Source organism: Punica granatum, chromosome 6, assembly GCF_007655135.1.
Source record: "Punica granatum isolate Tunisia-2019 chromosome 6, ASM765513v2, whole genome shotgun sequence".
NCBI classification, from domain to species: Eukaryota; Viridiplantae; Streptophyta; class Magnoliopsida; order Myrtales; family Lythraceae; genus Punica; species Punica granatum.
In genome coordinates, this window is record NC_045132.1 from 22,317,213 (window position 1) to 22,338,724 (window position 21,512).

A 21,512-nucleotide genomic window follows, 5' to 3' on the forward strand; every position below is an offset into this window, starting at 1 on the left:
TCTCGATTATTGATTACTTACTCTCCCTTGCACTTTTAAATTGTTTTTGCTGCAATTTAGTTTCTTGATTATCAAAATTCCCCTATCGTTACTTTGCTAGCTCATTGGTTTAGAGAATCTTTTAGCCTCCTTTGGGATTTCGACTCGGCTCTCACCCTTTTCTTACTACAAGTTTTGGGGAAACCGATTTTATTTTGGGGGCTTCGACAGGCCTTGCCAAATTTGGCGCCGTTGCCGGGGAGGCAATTTAATTCTCTTAATTGTTGAGCTAATATATGCCCCGTTCTTCTCGTACAGGTGAAATTATCTTTGATCCAGAGATCGAGAAGACCGCAAGGGCGAATCGAAGAGCCAAAAGGCTAGCCGACGGGCTCGTGGAGCCAACCTCTTCTTTCGACGACAGTGAGAGTGAAGAAGAACAAGAATTGACTGCAACCACAATGGCTAGAGAACGAACATGGAGGGAGCTAGCAGCTCCTGACTTGAACCAACAACCATTGTGTATTACATACCCAGAAACAGAGGCCGCCTTCGAGCTGAAATCAGGGCTGATACACCTTTTACCTACCTTCCACGGACTTTCAGGAGAGGACCCACATAGGCACCTCAAGGAGTTCCACACCGTGTGCTCCACGATGAAACCCCGAGGGGTGACAGAGGAGCAGATTAAGATGAGAGCTTTTCCTTTTTCCTTAGCTGACAAGGCCAAGGATTGGCTCTATTACTTACCGCCGGGGTCCATCGCTACATGGAACGATCTGAAGAGACAATTTATCGAAAAATTCTTCCCAGCTTCGAGGCTAGGCACCATCAGAAAGCAAATCGGTGCCATTCAACAATTCTCGGGCGAGACGCTATATGAATATTGGGAGCGGTTTAATCAACTCTGCGAGAGCTGCCCCAATCATCAGATCTCAGACCAGCTCCTGCTCCAGTATTTCTATGAGGGTTTGCTCCCTATGGATAGAACCTTATTAGAGGCAGCAAGTGGAGGAGCATTAGAGGATAAAACGTTACGTGAAGCTCGAGATTTGATCTCTAGAATGGCAGCTCATTCTCAAAAATTTGGAGGTAGACAAGATTCAGTTCCCAGTAGAGTGAACGAGGTGGGAAGCTTGAGCCTAGAGGGCCAGATATCAGAATTAACAACTTTGATGAAGCAAGTGGTATTGGGCCAAGTACAAAACACCAAGAAATGCGGCATATGCTTCCTCCAAGGCCACGCCACCGACGCTTGCCCACAGCTACAAGATGAACCTGATCCGCAAGCAAATGCCATTAGCGGGTTCTCAAATCAGCAAAGGCGGTACGATCCATACTCCAATCAGTACAATTCGGGATGGAGAGATCACCCCAATTTGAGATATGGACAGCAGAATCAGCAGACACCACCACAAGCTTTCAGATATAAGAAACCCGATCCTCCACATAACCAGGAATCAAACTCTTTGACATCATTGGAAGACATCGTCAAGAGCTTAGCAACTAGCACCCTTTCATTTCAAAAAGAGGCAAGGGCGAGCATTCAAAATCTGGAGAAACAAATGTCTCAACTTGCCACCACCGTAAGCAAACTAGAAGGTGCGAAAGGGAAGCTACCATCCCAAACGGAAATAAACCCAAGGGAGAATGCAAGTGCAGTCACGCTAAGGAGTGGGAAGGTGTTGGAACCTGCAGTTCCTTCTAAAAATCGGGCACAAGACAAAATTGATGAGGGTGAAACAAAGAAAGAGAAGTCGGTCGACGAGACGAAGGAAGACATCATTAACACTCCCATCCAAAAGATAGTCATTCCTCCACCATTCCCAAGTCGATTCGCGAGAGCTAAGAAAGAGGAAGCGGAACAAGAAATTCTCGAGACCTTCCGGAAGGTAGAAGTGAACATTCCTCTACTCGACGCGATCAAACAAGTGCCCAGATATGCTAAGTTCCTCAAGGAATTATGCACCAACAAGAGGAAACTGAGTAAGGGCGAAAAAATAAGTGTAGGGGAGAATGCATCGGCCGTCATCCAAAGGAAATTGCCACAAAAGTGCAAGGATCCAGGTATGTTTACCATTCCATGCACTATAGGTGAGAAAAGAATTGAGAAGGCCATGCTAGATCTAGGTGCATCCATAAATGTCATGCCTTTATCCATTTACAGGACTTTGAATTTAGGGCCTTTGAAGGACACTAAAATTATCATTCAGCTTGCTGATAGGTCTAATTCATACCCAGAGGGAATGATTGAAGATGTGTTAATTAAGGTCAATGAATTCATCTTTCCCGTAGACTTTTATATCATTGACATGGGTGACAAGCACAATTCTAACTCGTCACACATTTTGCTTGGAAGGCCATTCATGAAAACGGCCCGAACAAAAATCGATGTGCATAATGGGACACTTTCTTTAGAATTTGATAAAGAAACGATTACATTCAACATATTCGATGCTATGAGACATCCAGATACTTTGGAATCTATATCTTGTGTTGATGTAATTGATTCGTTTGTTCGAGATGTGGCAGAACAGATTTTTGTGCAGGAAGAGGTCGATTGGGCAATCCAACAAAACAAGGATTATGATGCCCAATGGGAAGAAGATGGAAGAGCAAAAGATTCAATTCAGCCTTTAAAATCACTTATAGATGTGTCGAGAAGGTTTGAAAGTTCAGTTTTACCATTACCGACTTCCACCGATCGGCTTCTCCCTTCTATTGTGCAGGCCCCCAAGTTAGAATTGAAGAAGCTTCCAGAGAATTTGAAGTACGTTTATTTGGGTGAAAAGGAGACCTTACCAGTCATCATCTCAAAGGAACTAACAAAGGTACAAGAAGAACAACTAATTCAGGTTTTGAAAGAGAACCAAACCGCCATTGGATGGACGCTCGCAGACATCAAAGGCATAAGTCCCTCTGTGTGTATGCACCGAATCTTATTGGAGAAAGATGCACAACCAAAGCGAGACCCACAGAGGAAGCTTAATCCAACAATGAAGGAAGTCGTTATGAAGGAAATACTTAAGCTCCTGGACTTAGGAATTATCTACCCCATATCTGACAGTCAATGGGTAAGTCCGATACATGTGGTTCCTAAGAAAACAGGACTCACCTTGGTGAAAAACGAGCGGGGTGAGTTGGTTCCGACAAGAGTGCAGAACGGGTGGCGAGTGTGCATTGACTACCGAAAACTTAATGCGGCTACTAGGAAAGATCACTTTCCTTTGCCTTTTATCGATCAGATGCTTGAAAGGCTAGCTGGTAAGTCATACTTCTGTTTTCTCGATGGGTATTCGGGATATTACCAAATAGTGGTAGCACCAGAAGACCAAGAGAAAACAACTTTTACCTGTCCGTTCGGTACTTTTGCTTATCGTCGTATGCCTTTTGGATTGTGTGATGCCCCTGGAACATTTCAACGTTGTATGATGAGTATCTTTTCTGACATGATAGAAAACTGCATAGAAGTGTTCATGGATGATTTTACAGTCCATGGTGATTCTTTTGATCGTTGTTTAGCTAACTTGTCCAAGGTCTTGCACCGTTGTATTGAGTCGAACCTAGTACTTAACTATGAGAAATGCCATTTTATGGTGACTCACGGTATAGTTCTAGGTCATGTGATATCTTCTAGAGGCATTGAAGTTGATAAATCCAAGGTTGATCTAATTTTAAATCTGCCATACCCATCTAACATTCGAAGTATTCGAAGTTTTCTTGGCCATGCAGGTTTCTATCGGCGATTTATAAAGGATTTTTCAAAGATAGCTCAACCATTGTGTCATTTACTTCAGAAGGACACTGATTTTGTATTCGGAAAGAATTGCAGGGAAGCGTTCGATAAGCTCAAGGAGCTCCTTACATCAGCTCCAATCATCCAACCACCTGACTGGAAGCTCCCTTTCGAAATCATGACCGATGCAAGCGACTACGCTATAGGAGCTGTTTTGGGGCAACGAATGGATAAACGCAGCCATGTGATCTATTATGCCTCCAAAACCTTGGATGCAGCGCAGCGCAACTACTCGACCACAGAGAAGGAGCTTTTGGCCATTGTATTTGCATTAGAAAAGTTTCGATCATATCTGCTAGGATCGAAAATTGTTGTGTTTACTGATCATGCTGCACTTAAGTTCTTATTGGCCAAGAAAGAGTCCAAACCTCGGTTAATTCGTTGGATCCTTTTGCTGCAGGAATTTGACTTAGAGATCAAGGATAGGAAAGGATCTGAGAACTCTGTGGCAGACCACCTGAGCCGACTTGTGCGAGATGAGGAACCCCTTCCTATCTCCGACTCCTTCCCAGATGAACACCTCTTTCACGTGCAAGGAGAAGAACCCTGGTATGCCGATTTGGTAAACTTCATTGTAACAGGTACATTTCCCCCTGGATTAACTAAGGCAAGACGGAACAAGCTGCGTAGTGACTCTAGATATTACATATGGGATGAACCATATTTATGGAAGTTGTGTAGCGATCAAGTCATACGTCGTTGTGTTCCCAACAATGAGATTCATTCCATCCTAGCACATTGTCATTCATATGCATGTGGTGGGCATTTTGGGCCCAAGAGAACAGCTAGGAAAATTATGGATAGTGGATTCTATTGGGAAACGTTGTTCCGTGATGCACATGGATTTTGTAAGGGTTGTGAAAGGTGTCAAAGAGTCGGGAATATATCTCGTAGGAACGAGATGCCTCAAGTGCCCATGCTATTTTGTGAAGTTTTCGACGTTTGGGGCATGGATTTCATGGGACCTTTTCCTAGTTCATTTGGTTTCAACTACATTTTGCTTGCCGTTGATTATGTCTCTAAATGGGTTGAAGCAAAAGCTACTCGGACTAACGATGCTAAAGTTGTTGTAGGATTCTTGAAGTCTAACATCTTTAGCAGGTTTGGAATTCCACGAGCCATCATAAGCGATCAAGGAACCCACTTTTGCAATCGCTCCGTCGAAGCATTGATGAAGAAGTATGGAGTCCATCACCGTGTAGCCACCACGTACCATCCTCAATCCAATGGCCAAGCCGAGGTGTCCAACCGGGAAGTTAAGAGCATTTTAGAGAAGACGGTCAACCCATCAAGGAAGGATTGGAGTTTGAGATTGGATGATGCGCTTTGGGCCTACAGAACTGCGTATAAAACTCCAATAGGTATGTCACCGTACCGTTTGATTTTTGGGAAGCTTTGTCATTTACCGGTTGAAATTGAGCACAGAGCCTTTTGGGCGGTCAAACAATGCAATATGGATTTGAGGCGTTCCGGTGAGGAAAGAAAATTCCAGTTGCAAGAACTGGAGGAAATCCGCCTTGAGGCATACGACAATGCAGCCATGTATAAGGAACGCGCTAAATTGCTTCATGACAAGGTACTCCTTCGGAAGGATTTCTCCATTGGCCAAAAGGTATTACTCTTTGATTCAAGATTGAAACTCATGCCCGGTAAGTTACGTTCCCGGTGGAAAGGTCCTTTTGTGGTTTATAATGTGTTATCTAATGGGGTTATTGAAATTCAAAACTTGGAGACGAACCAAATTTTCAAGGTGAATGGACATCGATTGAAACCTTTTGTCGAGAATTTTGCAGTGTCTCTATTGGAAGAAATGCGTTTATCGCACCCCATCTACATGGATTAGCAGGTCAACGGCATCGTCGAGCTAACGACATTAAACTAGCGCTAATTGGGAGGCAACCCAATCTTGAATTTTCCATTTTATTTTAGTTTCCCTTATTTTATTTATTTATTTTTTTTTTTACGCGGACACATTGCACTGATCGAGTCTTATCCGATTCTCTAGGAACACAGTCCACTTCCTACCTCTTCACTACTGCCGCAGCGCTTAACTCTCCAGCTACCCATGGCGATCCAACACCCGCACTTGGACCGCTACGAGAAAGAACAGAGGCACCAAGGTCGGATGTTGGAACGCATCCCTATCACCGTCACCACAGCCCCACCAGTCGTAGGGGAGTCTTGTTCCTCTTTCTTTTACTTTGTGTATCTCATTCTGTTTTATAGTTTGTGTTTGCATCTTGCATATTGTGTTGTGTTGTCCACATGGAGGACCATTTGCGTCTTAAGTGTGGGGGGTTTTATTCTATATGCATATCACTTACATCTCATTGACATTCACATGTTGCATTCTAGATAGTTGCATACTCATGACATTTGCATGATAGGGACCCCCATATGATTAGCAAGATTATACATGTTTGAGTGAGATTAGCTAAGTCATGTGATAGATGAATTGCCTAAGAGAATTAGCCCATAGCTCGAGTTGTGAATCCGGTACCGAAGCGTGTTGATACAGTAATAAAAAAAAACACCTATGTGAGGTCTTGGGCCAATGATTGATACACCTCTCTATCAATCAATTTTTTTGATTGAATGTGTCATTTCATGATTAAGTACTCTAGAACTTGCTTGGAATCTTGTTGAAATTTGTTTAATTGCAAGCATGGAAATGATGAAGGCATAGGATTATCGATTGAGCCAAACAACCTGCCCATCATGTTTATCCCCTTAGTGAACCCCTTTGAGCCTTGGTGACGTAAGCCTTTCCTTTCTTCATCCATATTGCCTTATCCTAAACTATGCACAAGACGTCTTTTTAGAAAAACCATGTTCCTTTTTTCTTCATGATCATAAGGAAAGTCGAGCATTTAGCTTAGATGAATGGGGGAAATGAGTGGTGAATATTTCGTGTGCGAGAACAATGAGATGAAGTTATTTATTCAAAAAAAAAATTAAAAAAAAAAAAAGAAAAAGAAAAGAAAGAAGGGCTGTAAAAAAAAAGAAGAAGAAGAAAGAAAGGCTGCAAATGAAAATGATCAAAAGAAAGAAGAAAAAAAGGTGCTCATCCATATCGGTATCAATTGCACATCATCATGGGATCTGGAATATAGGGAGAAATGTGTTAATTTGTTTGAATCGTGTTCTAGTAGTCTAAATGCTCTGCTTTTCTTATGGTTGTCTTGTGCTTATATGAACCTGAATTTTTCCACCTCTTTTTGTCCAAGCTACATTACATTCAGAAAAAAGTCCTTCAGATTCATGTCTTGCAAGTTATTTATAATGGAGATGAGATGTAAAAGCAAGCTTATGGTAGTGCATGCTCATGAAATTGGATTTGAGTGACAAACACATAGCCTAAACACTTGAGAGAGAGCGCATACACATCCCTAGTGAGGATTTACTATGTCAACATGTTAGGCGACGTTTCTTGGAGTAAGAGGGAAGTTCATTTATGCAATTTTATGCTCTCAAATGATTTAGTTGTATACTCATTTGGGTATGTATCGTCTTGTTAATACTGGGGAGCTAGATTTTTCTTTGATATCTTACTCGAGGACGAGCAATGTTTAAGTGTGGGGGAATTTGATAAGAGAGGATTTGTCCATGAAATGGGTAAAATTTAGACTCGGTTTTATGTTGTTTTCATGGTATCTGATGCTTGGATGACGATTTATAGGAAAATTGTCCAAGAAAAGAATTGAAGGCAATTTGATGCATGTTCGGGATGAATTGGAGACCATTGAAGTATCTAGATGGAACTTGCAAGGATACAAGGACTTCTGGTTAGTGGTGCACCACGTGCACAACCGATCCGAGAGGGAGTTTAGAATCAATTCTCGATTTATTTGCAAATCTTAGAATTCCCTTTCAGTTACAATGGGAGTTTTTTAGGAAATCTTTAAGATATGTTCATTATTTGTTTCCTATTTTTGAGGGAGATATAAAAACCTATGGATCATTTAGTTTAGGGTTTTTTTTTTTGGCTGGAAGTTTAGTTTTCTGTGGAGAGAAACTGGGAGAGGAGGCTGGCGGCTGCGGAGTGTTCCTCCAACGATCATCAGTTTTCATGGATCCCTGCATAGCCATGCGTGGCTAATTTGTTTCGTTTGACTTGAGAACGGAAACCTCACGGTTTGGTTGTGAGGAGCAGGTTTTAATATTTCGATTTCAGCACTTATTTATTCTTGGATGTCATCGTTACAAGTATTCTGTCATGGTTGTGAATAGGATATTTGTAAATTAGCTTATCGACGACTACTACGGTGTTTGTAGAAATCGATTCGAAGCAAGACTAATTAGGAACAAACGGTAGTTGCTGCCCTAATTGGTTAGAGAATGATAGGACGAGTCAATTAATTGATGAATCAATTAATCGCTCAGGTTAAGGCATCCTTGCGCTTAAAGCTGTCGCTTAGTTAATTAGGGAATCGGTTGATACCTTGTTAACTAGTTGATGAACTTACTAGTTAGACGGTGTTTTGACTAGTTAGAATTTAGATGCTAGTTGATTCCTTGCGGTCGCGGGAATCGAATCTTAGCTGCTGAAATTTACATTCTGATGCTTCTATGATCAACCAAACGCTAGGTGGTTTTCGAACTCAAGTCATACGTCTCTCGATTATTGATTACTTACTCTCCCTTGCACTTTTAAATTGTTTTTGCTGCAATTTAGTTTCTTGATTATCAAAATTCCCCTATCGTTACTTTGCTAGCTCATTGGTTTAGAGAATCTTTTAGCCTCCTTTGGGATTTCGACTCGGCTCTCACCCTTTTCTTACTACAAGTTTTGGGGAAACCGATTTTATTTTGGGGGCTTCGACAGGCCTTGCCACCCGCCCAAGAGCTTGACTACTCCTCCATGGACATGCAATAACAGCCCTTGCATGGCTCGTTGAATTCACTTGGCTCGTGCTCTTGTACTTGCTCTAGCTGGCACATGCTTATCCCAAAACTCCCCTTCATGCCCGACCTTGTCATCCTGAGATTTTTTCTCATGCCCATGCGAAGGGTCCTCTAGCTGGATCATATCAGAAGGCCAGGGTGAACTTGTTGGTCCCACCCGACATGGCCACCTTGTTAACAAACATGGTGCTCGCCTATGCCATGACTGCCATGATCATCCCAGCAAATTGAACCGAAGAAGAACTCCAACGTCTCATCTGTTGGGAATTGGTGTATGCCCTAGAGGCAATCTATAATCAGTTTTGTAATATGATATCTATTTCATTATAAAACGAGGCATATCTGTTATTGTGTAGATTGCGCTAAATTTGATTTTACACAATAATGTCCTTGGAATAGTAGGTTCAATAGGCATCAAGTGTGACTTGATTGTGAGATCCTATAATTACTGAACATTATTCCTAAATGTCCATAGTCAAAGTATTATCGTTAATTAGGACAACGGTAATACGGTTAGACTAGTGTGAGTGTTGATTGATGACCAAATCTCATAGGTCATGGATATGGAGATATCAAATCACACCACATGTATACATTAAGAGTAATGTGTATTGGACTGACCCGCCATGAGATTGCTACATGGGTTGTTACGTGACTGTCATTAGCATATCTCAAAGTGACTATAGTGTAATGGTCCTTTGACTTGAGGTCACCATGGATTCCTACGTGTAATGTCGTATATTTTGATACTGTCAAACGCCACCGTAACTAGCTGGTTATAAAGATAGTTATTGGGTATGCCACAAAGCATGGAAAAGAATGTGAGTGACCAAGATAGGATTTGTTCCTCCTACGAAACGGGAGCGATATCTCACGGCCACTTGGTGGTTAAGTCTAAAAGTGTATGCATACCCAAATGAGTCGATATAATGATATCGAGCTCATTTGCTCTGATAGACTTACCCGGTAAATCAAGAAAGAGAGATATTAAGCCATACAAGGATGTCATCGACCATGCCTTGGGCTCAATAGAGATATAGAGGACAATGGATTATATTACACGGTAATATAGGTCACGAGATTCGTCGAGAAATTGACTTTCCGATTACTTGAGTAACAGTGATGCATTGCTAGATGCCGCTCACTGTTTGTAATATTAAAATAGAGATTTCGATATTACTATCAACGTAATTGGGAACCTACAGGGTCACACACTACGACTAACTTGACGAGATATTTTGAAACAACAAAATTGTCTAATAAAGATTAGATGATTTATGGTGCGACCGATTAATCGGATATTTAATGAGATTAAATTTGCCGATTAATTAGACCCGATTTATTAGATTTAATGGTGTGCTAAGTGGTTATTTTTATGGAACCACTTGGAGCCAATTATAGAAAGAAACATAGGCCAATTGTATGATAACACTTAGCTATACACATGGACTAATTAAATGATGTCACCTAGACTTACACATGTCACTTGGAGCCTTGATTCTCCTTAATCCCACATCGGTGGGGCTTTGAATTTGTCTTCCCCATATTGCTTATAAAAGGGGCAGCATGCATGTTTAGATATAAGAGATATATATATATACATGTATATGGGTGTACGTGTATAAGTGTAAGGAAATTCAAGTTGAATTGTTCAATTTGAATTAATCCTACTAGTCTAATAAATTTCGGGTGTCGCATCGGGGTGTTTCTTTCGAGTGTTGGTCGCTAGCACCGCCGATCTCGAAAACTCGTCGACAAAGTCGGTGTGGATACCAGTAGAGGCGTCACGCGTGAGACGCTCGGTCGACAACTTTAAATATTCCAGGTACGCTTTTATTTACTCTTACTCTTCTAGTAGGTCTTGGAATTAGTTTCACGGGTAGGAAATTTTGAATTTCTGTTCCTTTTACGCTTCCGTTAGCCCCGTGGAACTAGCATCATCAACATCTCCCTCTCTATCCCTCAGCTGTGAAAAGGCAAATGTTCCAATCCGTGCCCTTCCACTACAGTGGAGCTGAAGCCACCAGACAAGATTTGCCACTGGACCGAGATGAGAAATTTTGCCTGATAAATAAATCTGCCATGCTATGTTCCAGTCAAAAGTTAAGATATTTTATGCACATATAAAGGAAAGATGATATCAAACTGCAGAAGAAAATATGGAGCATATGGAGGGAAACATTAGGAATGTTACGCTTATGCATAACCCAGATTGAGAAAATAGTTTCTTCATGCAGATAAACTTGATCTAGATTATGATTTAATCGTATGAGTTTGAGAATGATATCATCTATGTTATCATTTTCACTCTTTGTCCTATCAAATTAAATAGTCGTTATGTGCTCTCATCATTAATCACCACGTGTGGTCTTTAACCATATGCAGGGAGGACCCGAACTATAAGAACAGTAACCCTTTGACAAATATTGCCGTGTGTACTCTGTAAACCTTTAAAAAAAAAATTTTTGAATAAATGGTAGAGACTTTCATTAAACAAAAGGATTTACATCAAGAGTCATTTATCCAACAAAACTACCAACAGAACTACCAACAAAGCTACCAAAAACAACAGCTATCTATGAGCTATATCAAGAGGGTTAAACATGTGATTGACTATGATAGAATTTACAATTTTGTGAGAGAGTCGGGGGTAAACACAGAGTTTTGCTTTCACATCTGCAAAAATCTTCCGAACTATAGCCTCTGGAGATAAGCTTTGCCTTTGATAAATCCTTGCGTTCCTCTCACGCCATATGCAGTAGATGTAGTGAGTCCATAGAAGCTTCAAACAAATTACATCGAGCATCTTGCCCCGAAGAGAAGAAATCCAACAAAATTCCGTATTCCAACTCACCAAATTACGGTGCAGGCCAACTCGAGCCAACAAACTTCTCCAAATTTCCTGGGTGACTGGACATTCAAAAAAGAGATGTTCACGAGTTTCCCACTGTGTGTTGCAGAATTCGCAATCAACTGACGCAATCTGAATCCTCCATGTTGATAGTCGGTCCTTAGTAGCTAATCTATTATGAACACAGAGCCAACTGATGAAAGAAGATCGCGGGAGCTGCCCATCAAACCAAATCGCATTACTCCATTCCAAAGTCGGGCTTCTAACTCGTAAACACTTCCAGGCATCGGCAGTGGAGAACTACCCAGATTTGTGGGGGGTTCATAAGACTGTATCCTGGTTGGAAAGATCAAGAGCTGCAGCTAGGTCCCGGATCAAAGCGGCTTGTGGGTCCGAGCTCCGCGGCCAGTGCCATTGTCCTTGCGAGAGAACTGCACTAACTTTTGCATGTTCACTGAGGGTAGGGAAACATTGTAGTCCTTGACAACAAAATTTAATCAATGGGCCAACTGGTAACCAAGCATCATACCAAAAAGATATAGCAATACCTGAACCAACTCTGCAGCTAGTATAAGGGGAAATCAGTGCTCTCAGCTGCATTAGTTTTCTCCAGTTCCAAGAGCAGTCTCCAGGAATCCGTAAAGACCAAATACAGCGACCCTTTGTAAGGTATTTAGTAGTCCAAGCCACCCAGAGAGACCCTGAACTTAGAAGAATGGACCATAAATTCTTCAACACACATACCTTGTTCCACAAAGTTAGATCCCTGATGCCAAGACCTCCCTCGCCTTTTGGAAGGCAGACGGTTTCCCAACTGACCTTGCTACCACCGGCGTGTTTGTCAAGACCCTTCCACAGAAAAGATCGACATTTTTGTTTCACAAGTTTTATAACTTTTTTTGGGAGAATGAAGTGGCAACACCAGTAGTTGGCCATACTGAAGAGAACGGAGTTAATCAATTGTACCCTACTTGCATAAGACAGGTGCTTCACAGAGCAGCTCTTAATTCGTTTCACAATTCTCTCAGTAAGAGCCTCACAGTTCTTAGAAGAGAATTTCCCAGAGACAAGAGGAAGGCCTAGGTAACGCACAGGGAGAGTACCATGCTTAAATCCAGAACAAGTCATCAATTCAGAGATAGAATCCCCATTAATGCCTCCCGTAAAAATCTCAGATTTGTCAGGGTTCAACTTCAGACCAGACCGATGATAAAAGGTATTCAACACATCGAGAATCGCAATGATGGACTCCTTTGAACCATTTGTGAATAAGAGTAGATCATCCGCAAAACATAGATGGGTTAATTGGAGTGACTTACACCTAGGATGAAACCCGATTCTTCCTTCAGCTGCAGCCGAGTCCATGAGGTGTGAGAACACCTCCATGGCGATGACAAATAGATATGGGGAGAGCGAGTCTCCTTGTCTCACTCCACGCTGACCTGGGAAATATCCAGCTAAAGACCCATTGATAGCTACTGAAAAATAGGGCGAGGTGATGCAGCTTTTGATCCACCGAAGAAATGTAGGAGGGAATCCCAGAGCTTCCATAGTGTTTAGAATGAAATCCCAACTTAAGGAGTCAAAGGCCTTCATGAGGTCAATCTTGATAGCACAACAGGGAGATACTCCTTGCCTGTGATAGTTTCTCACAAGTTCATGAGCAAGCAATACATTATCCGAGATTTTTCTACCTTGAACAAAGGCAGTCTTATTCAAGCTAATAATGTCCGGGAGCACTCCCTTCAATCTATTTGCAAGCACCTTAGAAATACATTTGTAGACTACATTGCAACATGATATAGGTCGGAAGTCCCTCATGCAGTCAGTTTTTTCTTTCTTTGGGACAAGGGCTATGATAGTTGAATTTACCTCTCTTCGAAGCTCTCCGTAAGAGAAGAAGTGCTGCACAGCTCGAATGAAGTCCCTCTGAGCAACTTGCCAGGCATGCTTATAGAAAAAAGCGGTGAAACCATCTGTCCCCGGAGACTTGTCGTTCCCCATAGAGAATAAGGCCGTTTTGATCTCTTCCTCTGCAATAGGTGACATGAGCATCTGGAGTTTAGAGTTGGGAACCTTTTTTTTGAGGATGGAAGAAAGTTGAGAGGTCGAGACCCCTCCGATACAGTCATCCTTTCTCCCTAGGAGACCCTGATAGTAGTTAATTGCTTCGTCTTTGATTTCCTGGACTCTTTCCAATTTGACACCTGAGCCAGAGAAAAGAGCTCGAATGGTGGATCTTGCATTTTTGCCTTTGACTGTCTTGTGAAAGAAAGAAGTGTTTTGATCTCCTGCTTTTAGCCATGCTACTCTGGATTTTTGCTTCAGGAACTTCTCCTGTCTGTCAGTTGCTTCCAGCGGCTTAACCCATAGGTCCATCTCCTTCTTAATAGAGTCAAGAGATACACAATCATTTCCAAGCAGAGAAGATTGAACCTGTGCGAGTTCATGTTGCAAAACAGTGACCTGAGTGTGCACATTGCCAAACTTGATTCTGTTGAACTCCCTTAGATGCATCTTGAGATCCCTCAACTTTTTATATAGCACTGCCATTGGAGTACCCTGCTGTGTCTTTGACCAAACTCCCCCAATTAGCGCCATATAATCCGGATGTTCAGTCCATAAATGAAAGAATTTAAAAGGCTTAGGACCAGCATTCTCTTTTTCTCCAAACTTCAACATAGCAGGGCAGTGATCAGAGATACCAGGGGAAAGGAACTCAACAGTGGAAGGTAACTCACTCTGTACCCACTTTTCATTAATCAAGACTCTATCAATCTTCCTTACTTGGAATCCCTCTTGCCGTTTGTTGCTCCATGTATAGTAACAACCAATGGAGGTGTGGTCAGTGAGCTCAGCTGAGTTCAAGAAGTCAGCAAAGTCTCGCATGCTTTGATCGATAACAACCTCCCTTCCCACTACTTTCACCTCTTGGATATCTTTGACTGCATTAAAATCCCCCATCAACACCCAACTGTGACTAATGTTTCTAGCCAGGGCCTGTAAATCACGCCATAACAACCTTCTCTCCAACATATCATTAGAAGCATACACAAAAGTGACTGCCAACCAGCCAACTTCTTTAGGCCCATTGAGCAAAAGATGAATGTATTGGTTGGATTTGCTAAGTATTTGCACTTGCAAATCCTCACGCACCAATATCCACAGTCTACCATTGCTAGCAAACTGATAATTATCAACGAAATACCAGCCCTTCCATTTATCAACAATTTTTTTACAATTCAACTCCTTAACTCTCGTTTCAATGATTGCAAAGACCCCTAGATCATAATCATGTTCAAACTTATATACCATTTTCTGTTTATGAGGGTCATTTAGCCCTCTAACATTCCAAGAAGCTACAATCATAGGTTAACCTATGATAATCTAAAAAAGTTAACCTTGTAAGAGGTGGTATGATCTATTATTTTTAGCTCATCCAATGAATTGAAATAACTATTTAATTGTTGATATTCGAGCTGCGGATGCAGAGAAACCAGAGGGCATGTTCTACTCTCTGCTAAATCATGAGTTATTTTGACGTTTTGGGCCATTCAACTGGTCTTGTGGGCCTTTCTCATATGAAAGCCATTGCAATAGCTACCTTCCTAAGTACTGGCCTGTCTGTCCATTACCTCCGTTGCTCGGTGTCGTTGAGTTTAATTTTTTTCCCGGATTCTAGCAATAGGGCCACTCGATCTCAAGCCCGGCTATATCAGGAGGTGAGTTTGGCTTTCTTGAGCATTGCATTTAAGCTGCTTGCGGATGGACTGCTGCGGTTTTCTCAGTCTCAAGGCAGTCCAGAGGTTTGATATATGACTTGATGGCTCCTCTCTGAAACCTTCCCTATTATCACGAGAGGGAAAAATGGAAACAAGAGAATCAAGAGATATTGGAGCCTTCGAGCAGCAGCACCCTTATATTTATGATTTTGGACCACATGTTAGTAGTCCTTTAGGGCCTTAAAGACAAGATCCACATCATTAGGGACAACTATGATTGATCAGGATCGATCATACTGGTTTTGCTTTGTCGCTGATAGCCACGTTATCGATTTGGTATGTGTGATCAAATACAAAGAAACTGTCCTGGCATACCTGTAGCACATGGAACAATATAGAGCGAAACAAGTCCTTCATGCGACTTTCGGAAATCATGATCACCCCAAGCGGGATACATGGCTAATAATGGTTTAGCTGCAAATCCCGTTCAACTGAACCAGCTCCCACATCCGCCAATCGTACCTATAACACAATAACACATCCGCGATAATTCGTCGTGACAAAGGACACGTAACAACGCCGATGGATCACCCTTATCCTTCACATGAATCGCACAGGCGCTAGGGTGAATGAATGTCCATCGATTCCCTTGTTGAACGAACAGAGAAGTACTCTGACTTTGTCTCTCACACTCTTTGCTTCCTGATTGCGCAATGCGTTCCCCTTTTTTTTCATTTTTTCCTACCCTCTCCTTTGGCAGATGGACAGCGACCATTCGGGGCAACTTATTGGCTCTTACTAACTTCTCTCTCAGTCTCTTTCTCTCTCTCCTTTTCTCACAATTCATGGCAGAGAGAGAGAGAGAGAGTGAGCAGAAGGAAGGAAACAGAGTACTCTGTTTTGTTTATGTTATGGTTTCAGACCCCACAAACTCTCATGGCCATGGGTTCGTTTACTGTGTTTAAGTTTGGTCCATCATGACAATGGCCTAACGTTAGATCCCACTTTCTTTCACCCCTTCTCACTTTTGCAGAGATCCTTACCTTTCTTCTGATGGCCAATTTCTACCCTCTGCCTGCACAAAGTGAAAAGAAAAGCGGCTTTATGATATCATAAACTGATAAGCCATCGCTCGTGAAAGTCGAAATGAAAAGTAGCGCTGCTGCATAGTAAAGGGTTCTCCCCGAACCAATCGTCGTTACTTAGACTCAGTCACTGCTTCTCGGGTCTCCCGGAAGCTCCAGAGACTTCCCACTCATGAAATTATTGCTTCCATGGAACCCAAAAGGATTTAAAGGAATACCAAGTGAAAGCGCAATCAAGATCCTCTACAGTTGCAGTATGGTGCAGTCGGCTGCAAACGACTGTCGAAACCAAGATGAGTTTGTCGTCGACAACAACACTCTCGGCGCAAAAACTCGGTTCTCCTAATCAAATACAACTGTACCGACTTACAACTGCAGAGGATCCCGATGCAACTCCATTTGCGACATGGTCCCCAACAGTAGTTGAGCGAGCGAGTGAGATAACGTTGATAGTTACCTACCAAATTAATATGTGTTGCGTATAGTAAGTTAGTCCATTAAGCAGGCCCATGTTTTTGAGTAATCAAAGAAGTAAGAGATTGATCTGCTGAAATTGTCGGGTGTGGCATCTTTCGGGCTATGGCCCACTGATCTAGTTGTCTTCCAAACCCATTTTTTAATTCATTTTTTCCTTAAATTAATTTGCTCCCAAAAAAAAAGAAAGAAAGAAGGTTTTTTGAAGCTCTCAAGTCCCGGGGAAAGATTAATATTTGAGGGGCCCCATTGTTGGGCCATATGGAGTAAGATGAGCCAATTAAAGAATTCCATGAGAAAACAGATTTAGCAACCTAAATATAACTTGATAATATAAATTATCTAGAAAAAGAGAGAGAGAGAGAGTTATATCATTCCTAAGGTTCATGACTTTCCCTTTGATAGGAGTGTGAAACAAAGGGCATCTCACCCACACCAAAGCATGTGCAATCCCCTCTGTAAAGAAAAGGGGCAATTTTCATTTTTTTTTAAAAAAAAAAGGAAATGCAAAGGAATTAGCTGGAGAGAGCCAAAGCATTCGGTTTTGACACATGAAATGACATTGTTGGGGACAAAATTATGTGCAAAGGCATGAAGAAAAGATGGCACAAGAAGCCAAAAGAAAATACAATTAGATCAATAAACGTAATCATAGCTAGAAAGAGAATTCTGAAACTCTTAAGAATCAGCTCTAAGACGCGTAATTTAATGCATCAAAGTCCGTTGAGAGTTTCTAGAGTGACTATTTCCTTCTGCCATTTCTGTGATTTGCTTATGCTATTGAGAATAATGATGATGAGCATTGCAAGAGGGTGGGAAGGGGAGCATACACTATTGTTGGTAGTTAGGGGGGAAGAAGGAAGGAAGGGGGTTTTGATTGATTTGCTAAAGGGCCCTGTCAAAATTTTCAGAAGGCTAGGGAGAGCCTTTTTGATGAAGCTAGTGTCCCTATCCCATCCCTTGGTGTTTGCTAGAAAAATTCCACACACCACCCACAAAAAAGAGAGAGAGAGAGAGAGAGAGAGAGATGTATGTATGAATGTATGTATGTATGTATGTATGTATGTATGTATGTCCCCACATATCCCAGTCATGTTGTCCTCGAGACCACTGTGGGTAGATGCCCTTCCATCTTTCTCTATGATTGTGTGTCCCTTTCATCAGTAGTAGTTGCCTCTGTTTAATAAAGGACCTTGCATCATCAAAAGGTAGCTAGCCCCCCACCTTCATGGACCCAATCGATAAATAAACACGTAGAGAGACTACGTCCCATAAATATTATGTATTATCTTCTGCACTCATTTCATCTTATTTAAGCTGTTTTACGTATTCCTATTTAGTAGTTATACTATTATAGATCATATGCAACCTCATACGTAAAAACTAGGAATACTGACTCCATTATTGTTACCGGAATGATCAGTCCTATAAAGACAAAATATGTCCATACAATACGAATTTTGGACCAGATTATCTAAATTTATATAATAGGTTAACTGTCTCTTTTGAAATATCATATATTAACGGTTTGTTTGGTTTCAAAGTGTGATTTTAAAATCACACTTTAACTTAATTCTACCCACAACAAAACAAAATAACTCATATAAAATCAAAGGGTGAGTCACATTTATACCACTCTTTTTTCCACAACAAAACAAAATAACTCATACAAAGTCAAAGAGTGAGTCCCATACATAACAATTTATACCACTCTTTTTCAAAATCAAAATCTGATTTTAAAATCCTACTTTAAAACCAAACACAGCATAAGACATTATGAACATATATATTATGACGTCATGAACAACACTATAACACTACAACACAAATGAGCTACTGAAACGACATTATATATCTCTATAAGCTATTTATTTGCCTCTATAACCTTTAGAAACAAATAAATTAAGTGAACATATTGGTGTTGTTTCTATAGACCTTTAGAGACAAATTTGAAACAAATTAAATTATTATTTGTTTCTAATTAGTTCAACTAGAAACAAATGATTTGCCTCTAAAAATAAGTACAAATATCTTATAAAATTGTCTCTATATACTTTTTAGAAGCAAATATAGTTGTCTCAATGTTTTTTTATTCCTATATATAAAACTCTACAGAAAGTACATATTTTTTTATGGAATCAAATGGCGGATTCCAATTCAAACAAACCAACTCAATCAACCAACGCAATTAATTTTACAACAAAGGGAATCGGACCATCAACCTCCATTTTAGTATAACATCGCCTTATCCAATGCACCAATGCTCCTTACTTGTCTAAATTTGCGAATTTTATTACTTATTATACTTTAACGATAATATTTATATTCTAAATAAATCATTAACATTTTGTATTTATAAGTTTTATTTTTAAGTAACCTACAAAATAATAATATTTATTCCAATAAAAAATTTTGTGAGAGTTTATCTTTTTAAAGAAAACATTTTTATATATTTTTGTTTAAAATAATATCCGATAATTTCTAATATAATTTTTTTAAACAATGTGTTGGTCGAGCGGAAAGGCCATAAATTCTTGTGGTCGCCGAATTTTTCTTGGATAAGTGGTCATCGAATTTAAGTAGAAAATGAGAAGAGAGATATGGTGAGGAGCATAAAGAACTAAGAAGAAACTATAAAGCATGACAAGAGAAAATACTTGCATTGAAGAAAAGAATGTATGAAGAATATGTATATACAAGAAGTAGTTCTTAGAAAAGAAAAAGATGAAAGAGTGAAAAATTGAAATGAATAAAATAAAATTAATGAATTGTACGATTCTTTAGTATTAGCTTGTAAAATTTTTACCTTTGAAAAATAAAAGTTTCAAATTCAATTTAGCAACTCTATATTAGTCTCTATACGTTGAAAGCGTATAAATTACTCTTTATTGCTCATACCTAAATCAAATGTTTTTTTAAAATTAATTATATTAGAGACAAATAATATATCATATAGAGACACAATTTTATTTGTCCTTGAAAGTAAAGCTTAAGAGACAAATAACACCATATACAGAGACATATATCTTAGTTGTTTTTAAGAGTATAGATTTAGAAACAAAACAATTAAATGTCTCTAATTTGTGTTCCCATAGATCATTTGTGTTGTAGTGTGATTTGATTAGATAGTGAAATGACCATCAAAACTATGTTTGAATCACATAACCCTAACTTAAGATAGGTTAAGTAAAAGGCTAGAGAGAATAAGCACAAGTTTATGCTTTTCCAAAGCACTACTAGAGAGAATGAATGGTAAGTAAATGGAATGCAATGTGAAAAGGGGAGTTTGGGGGTTTCTTGGTAAGTAAAGTGCTGGCCACTTTATTCACGATGTTGATGGGTGATGAATGATGAATGATAGTGATCAGCTGATCATCGAGAGTGGAAAAGATGGACATTGGGGTGGTGATAAAGTAAGAAAGGCAAAAGATCTTTGTCGAAGCTTAGCTATGGCGCTATAGAGAGAGAAAGAGAAGAGAGGGGAACTCCATCGAAATCGTGTTTTCAACATTATATAGTACGTCGCTTTTGTAGAGCATCTAACTATTCCCCGGGCATGTGTGTGTTGTTTTTGTTTGATCCTCTTTCAGATCTGAATTGTTCATATGAAAGGAAATGTATATGTTAACTTTTATATGACAGTATTATCAGTATGGTTTCGTACTCCGTAAGATGCAGACTTTCGAGCGTTCTTTCCTTGAATTATTGTGCGGGTTGATGCACGAGAGGATGGGTCCGACGGCCCCGAGAGGGTTGCCCCTACGGTGGGGTGATCAAGGTTGGCGCAATCACTTTCAGTTTGATCGCCTCAAGCGATCGATGATGGGGGTGGAATCTTGTTCTCTCGTCATTGCGGTAAGTACATGGATAATTGAGAAAATGTACACATAACTTTCCAAAAGCATATACGGTTGCTTCAATGAGTGTATATAACCGATGAATGCCCGCCCATATTAACAATTTAATAATGCAACACATATATAATCCCAAAACGACAGAAATTAGTATATCCATATGGAAATAATCTATGATTAAGTTCTAAGGCGGGTAAGAATGCCTTCTTTGTCAACCTACTCATCGTTAACGGAGGGCGCCTAAGAGGGACTATTTCATATACGCTACAATTCACATTCCAATCGACATAGTTATACTCGAGTTCGTGATGAGCACAGTGGATGAGAAATCAAACTACGTGTCCTTTTTGCCACACTTTCCTCCTTTAGGATTGCAATTCGACACGTATGTACAAATTAATTTATGTGAAAACTGTTTTTTTTTTTTCATGGGACAGGGCCAAACCAAAGGAAAGGGGGGGGCAGAGTGAGATGGTGACGGGCATCCATTGGCATGCATTCACGTGATGCAGTTGGTTTTTTTCCTAAGTGGAGGAAAGTGGTGTCCATTTCTCTGAGTCTGATCATCATCAAGTGCAATAGCTTTGCCTTTGATTCATTCATTTTGACCAAATTCTATTTCTCCAGCACAGCCCCCCATTATTTGGACATTTTCCAAACTTCCCCGGGCATAATGTGCTCTTGCCCCCGAAAAGAGGATCAACCCTAAAGCTCGGCCTGATTATTGATTAATACTGATCAGCAATTATTTAACAAATCTCATGCATGATCGTATACATATATTAGTTTAAGTTTAGTTGTTGTTATATTAATTAGGTATATAACCCTTCATCATCTTAGAAATTA

The 21,512-nt window shown here is 40.3% G+C and overlaps 1 protein-coding gene across 1 annotated transcript; it reads left to right on the forward strand.

The window, feature by feature from the left end:
* Nucleotides 1-275: 275 nt before the first annotated feature.
* Nucleotides 276-7,710, forward strand: LOC116212259. The gene has a single exon (XM_031546824.1). It carries the CDS (start codon nt 276-278, stop codon nt 5,616-5,618), a length of 5,343 nt encoding a protein of 1,780 aa, XP_031402684.1. The 3' UTR covers nt 5,619-7,710.
* Nucleotides 7,711-21,512: the final 13,802 nt, after the last annotated feature.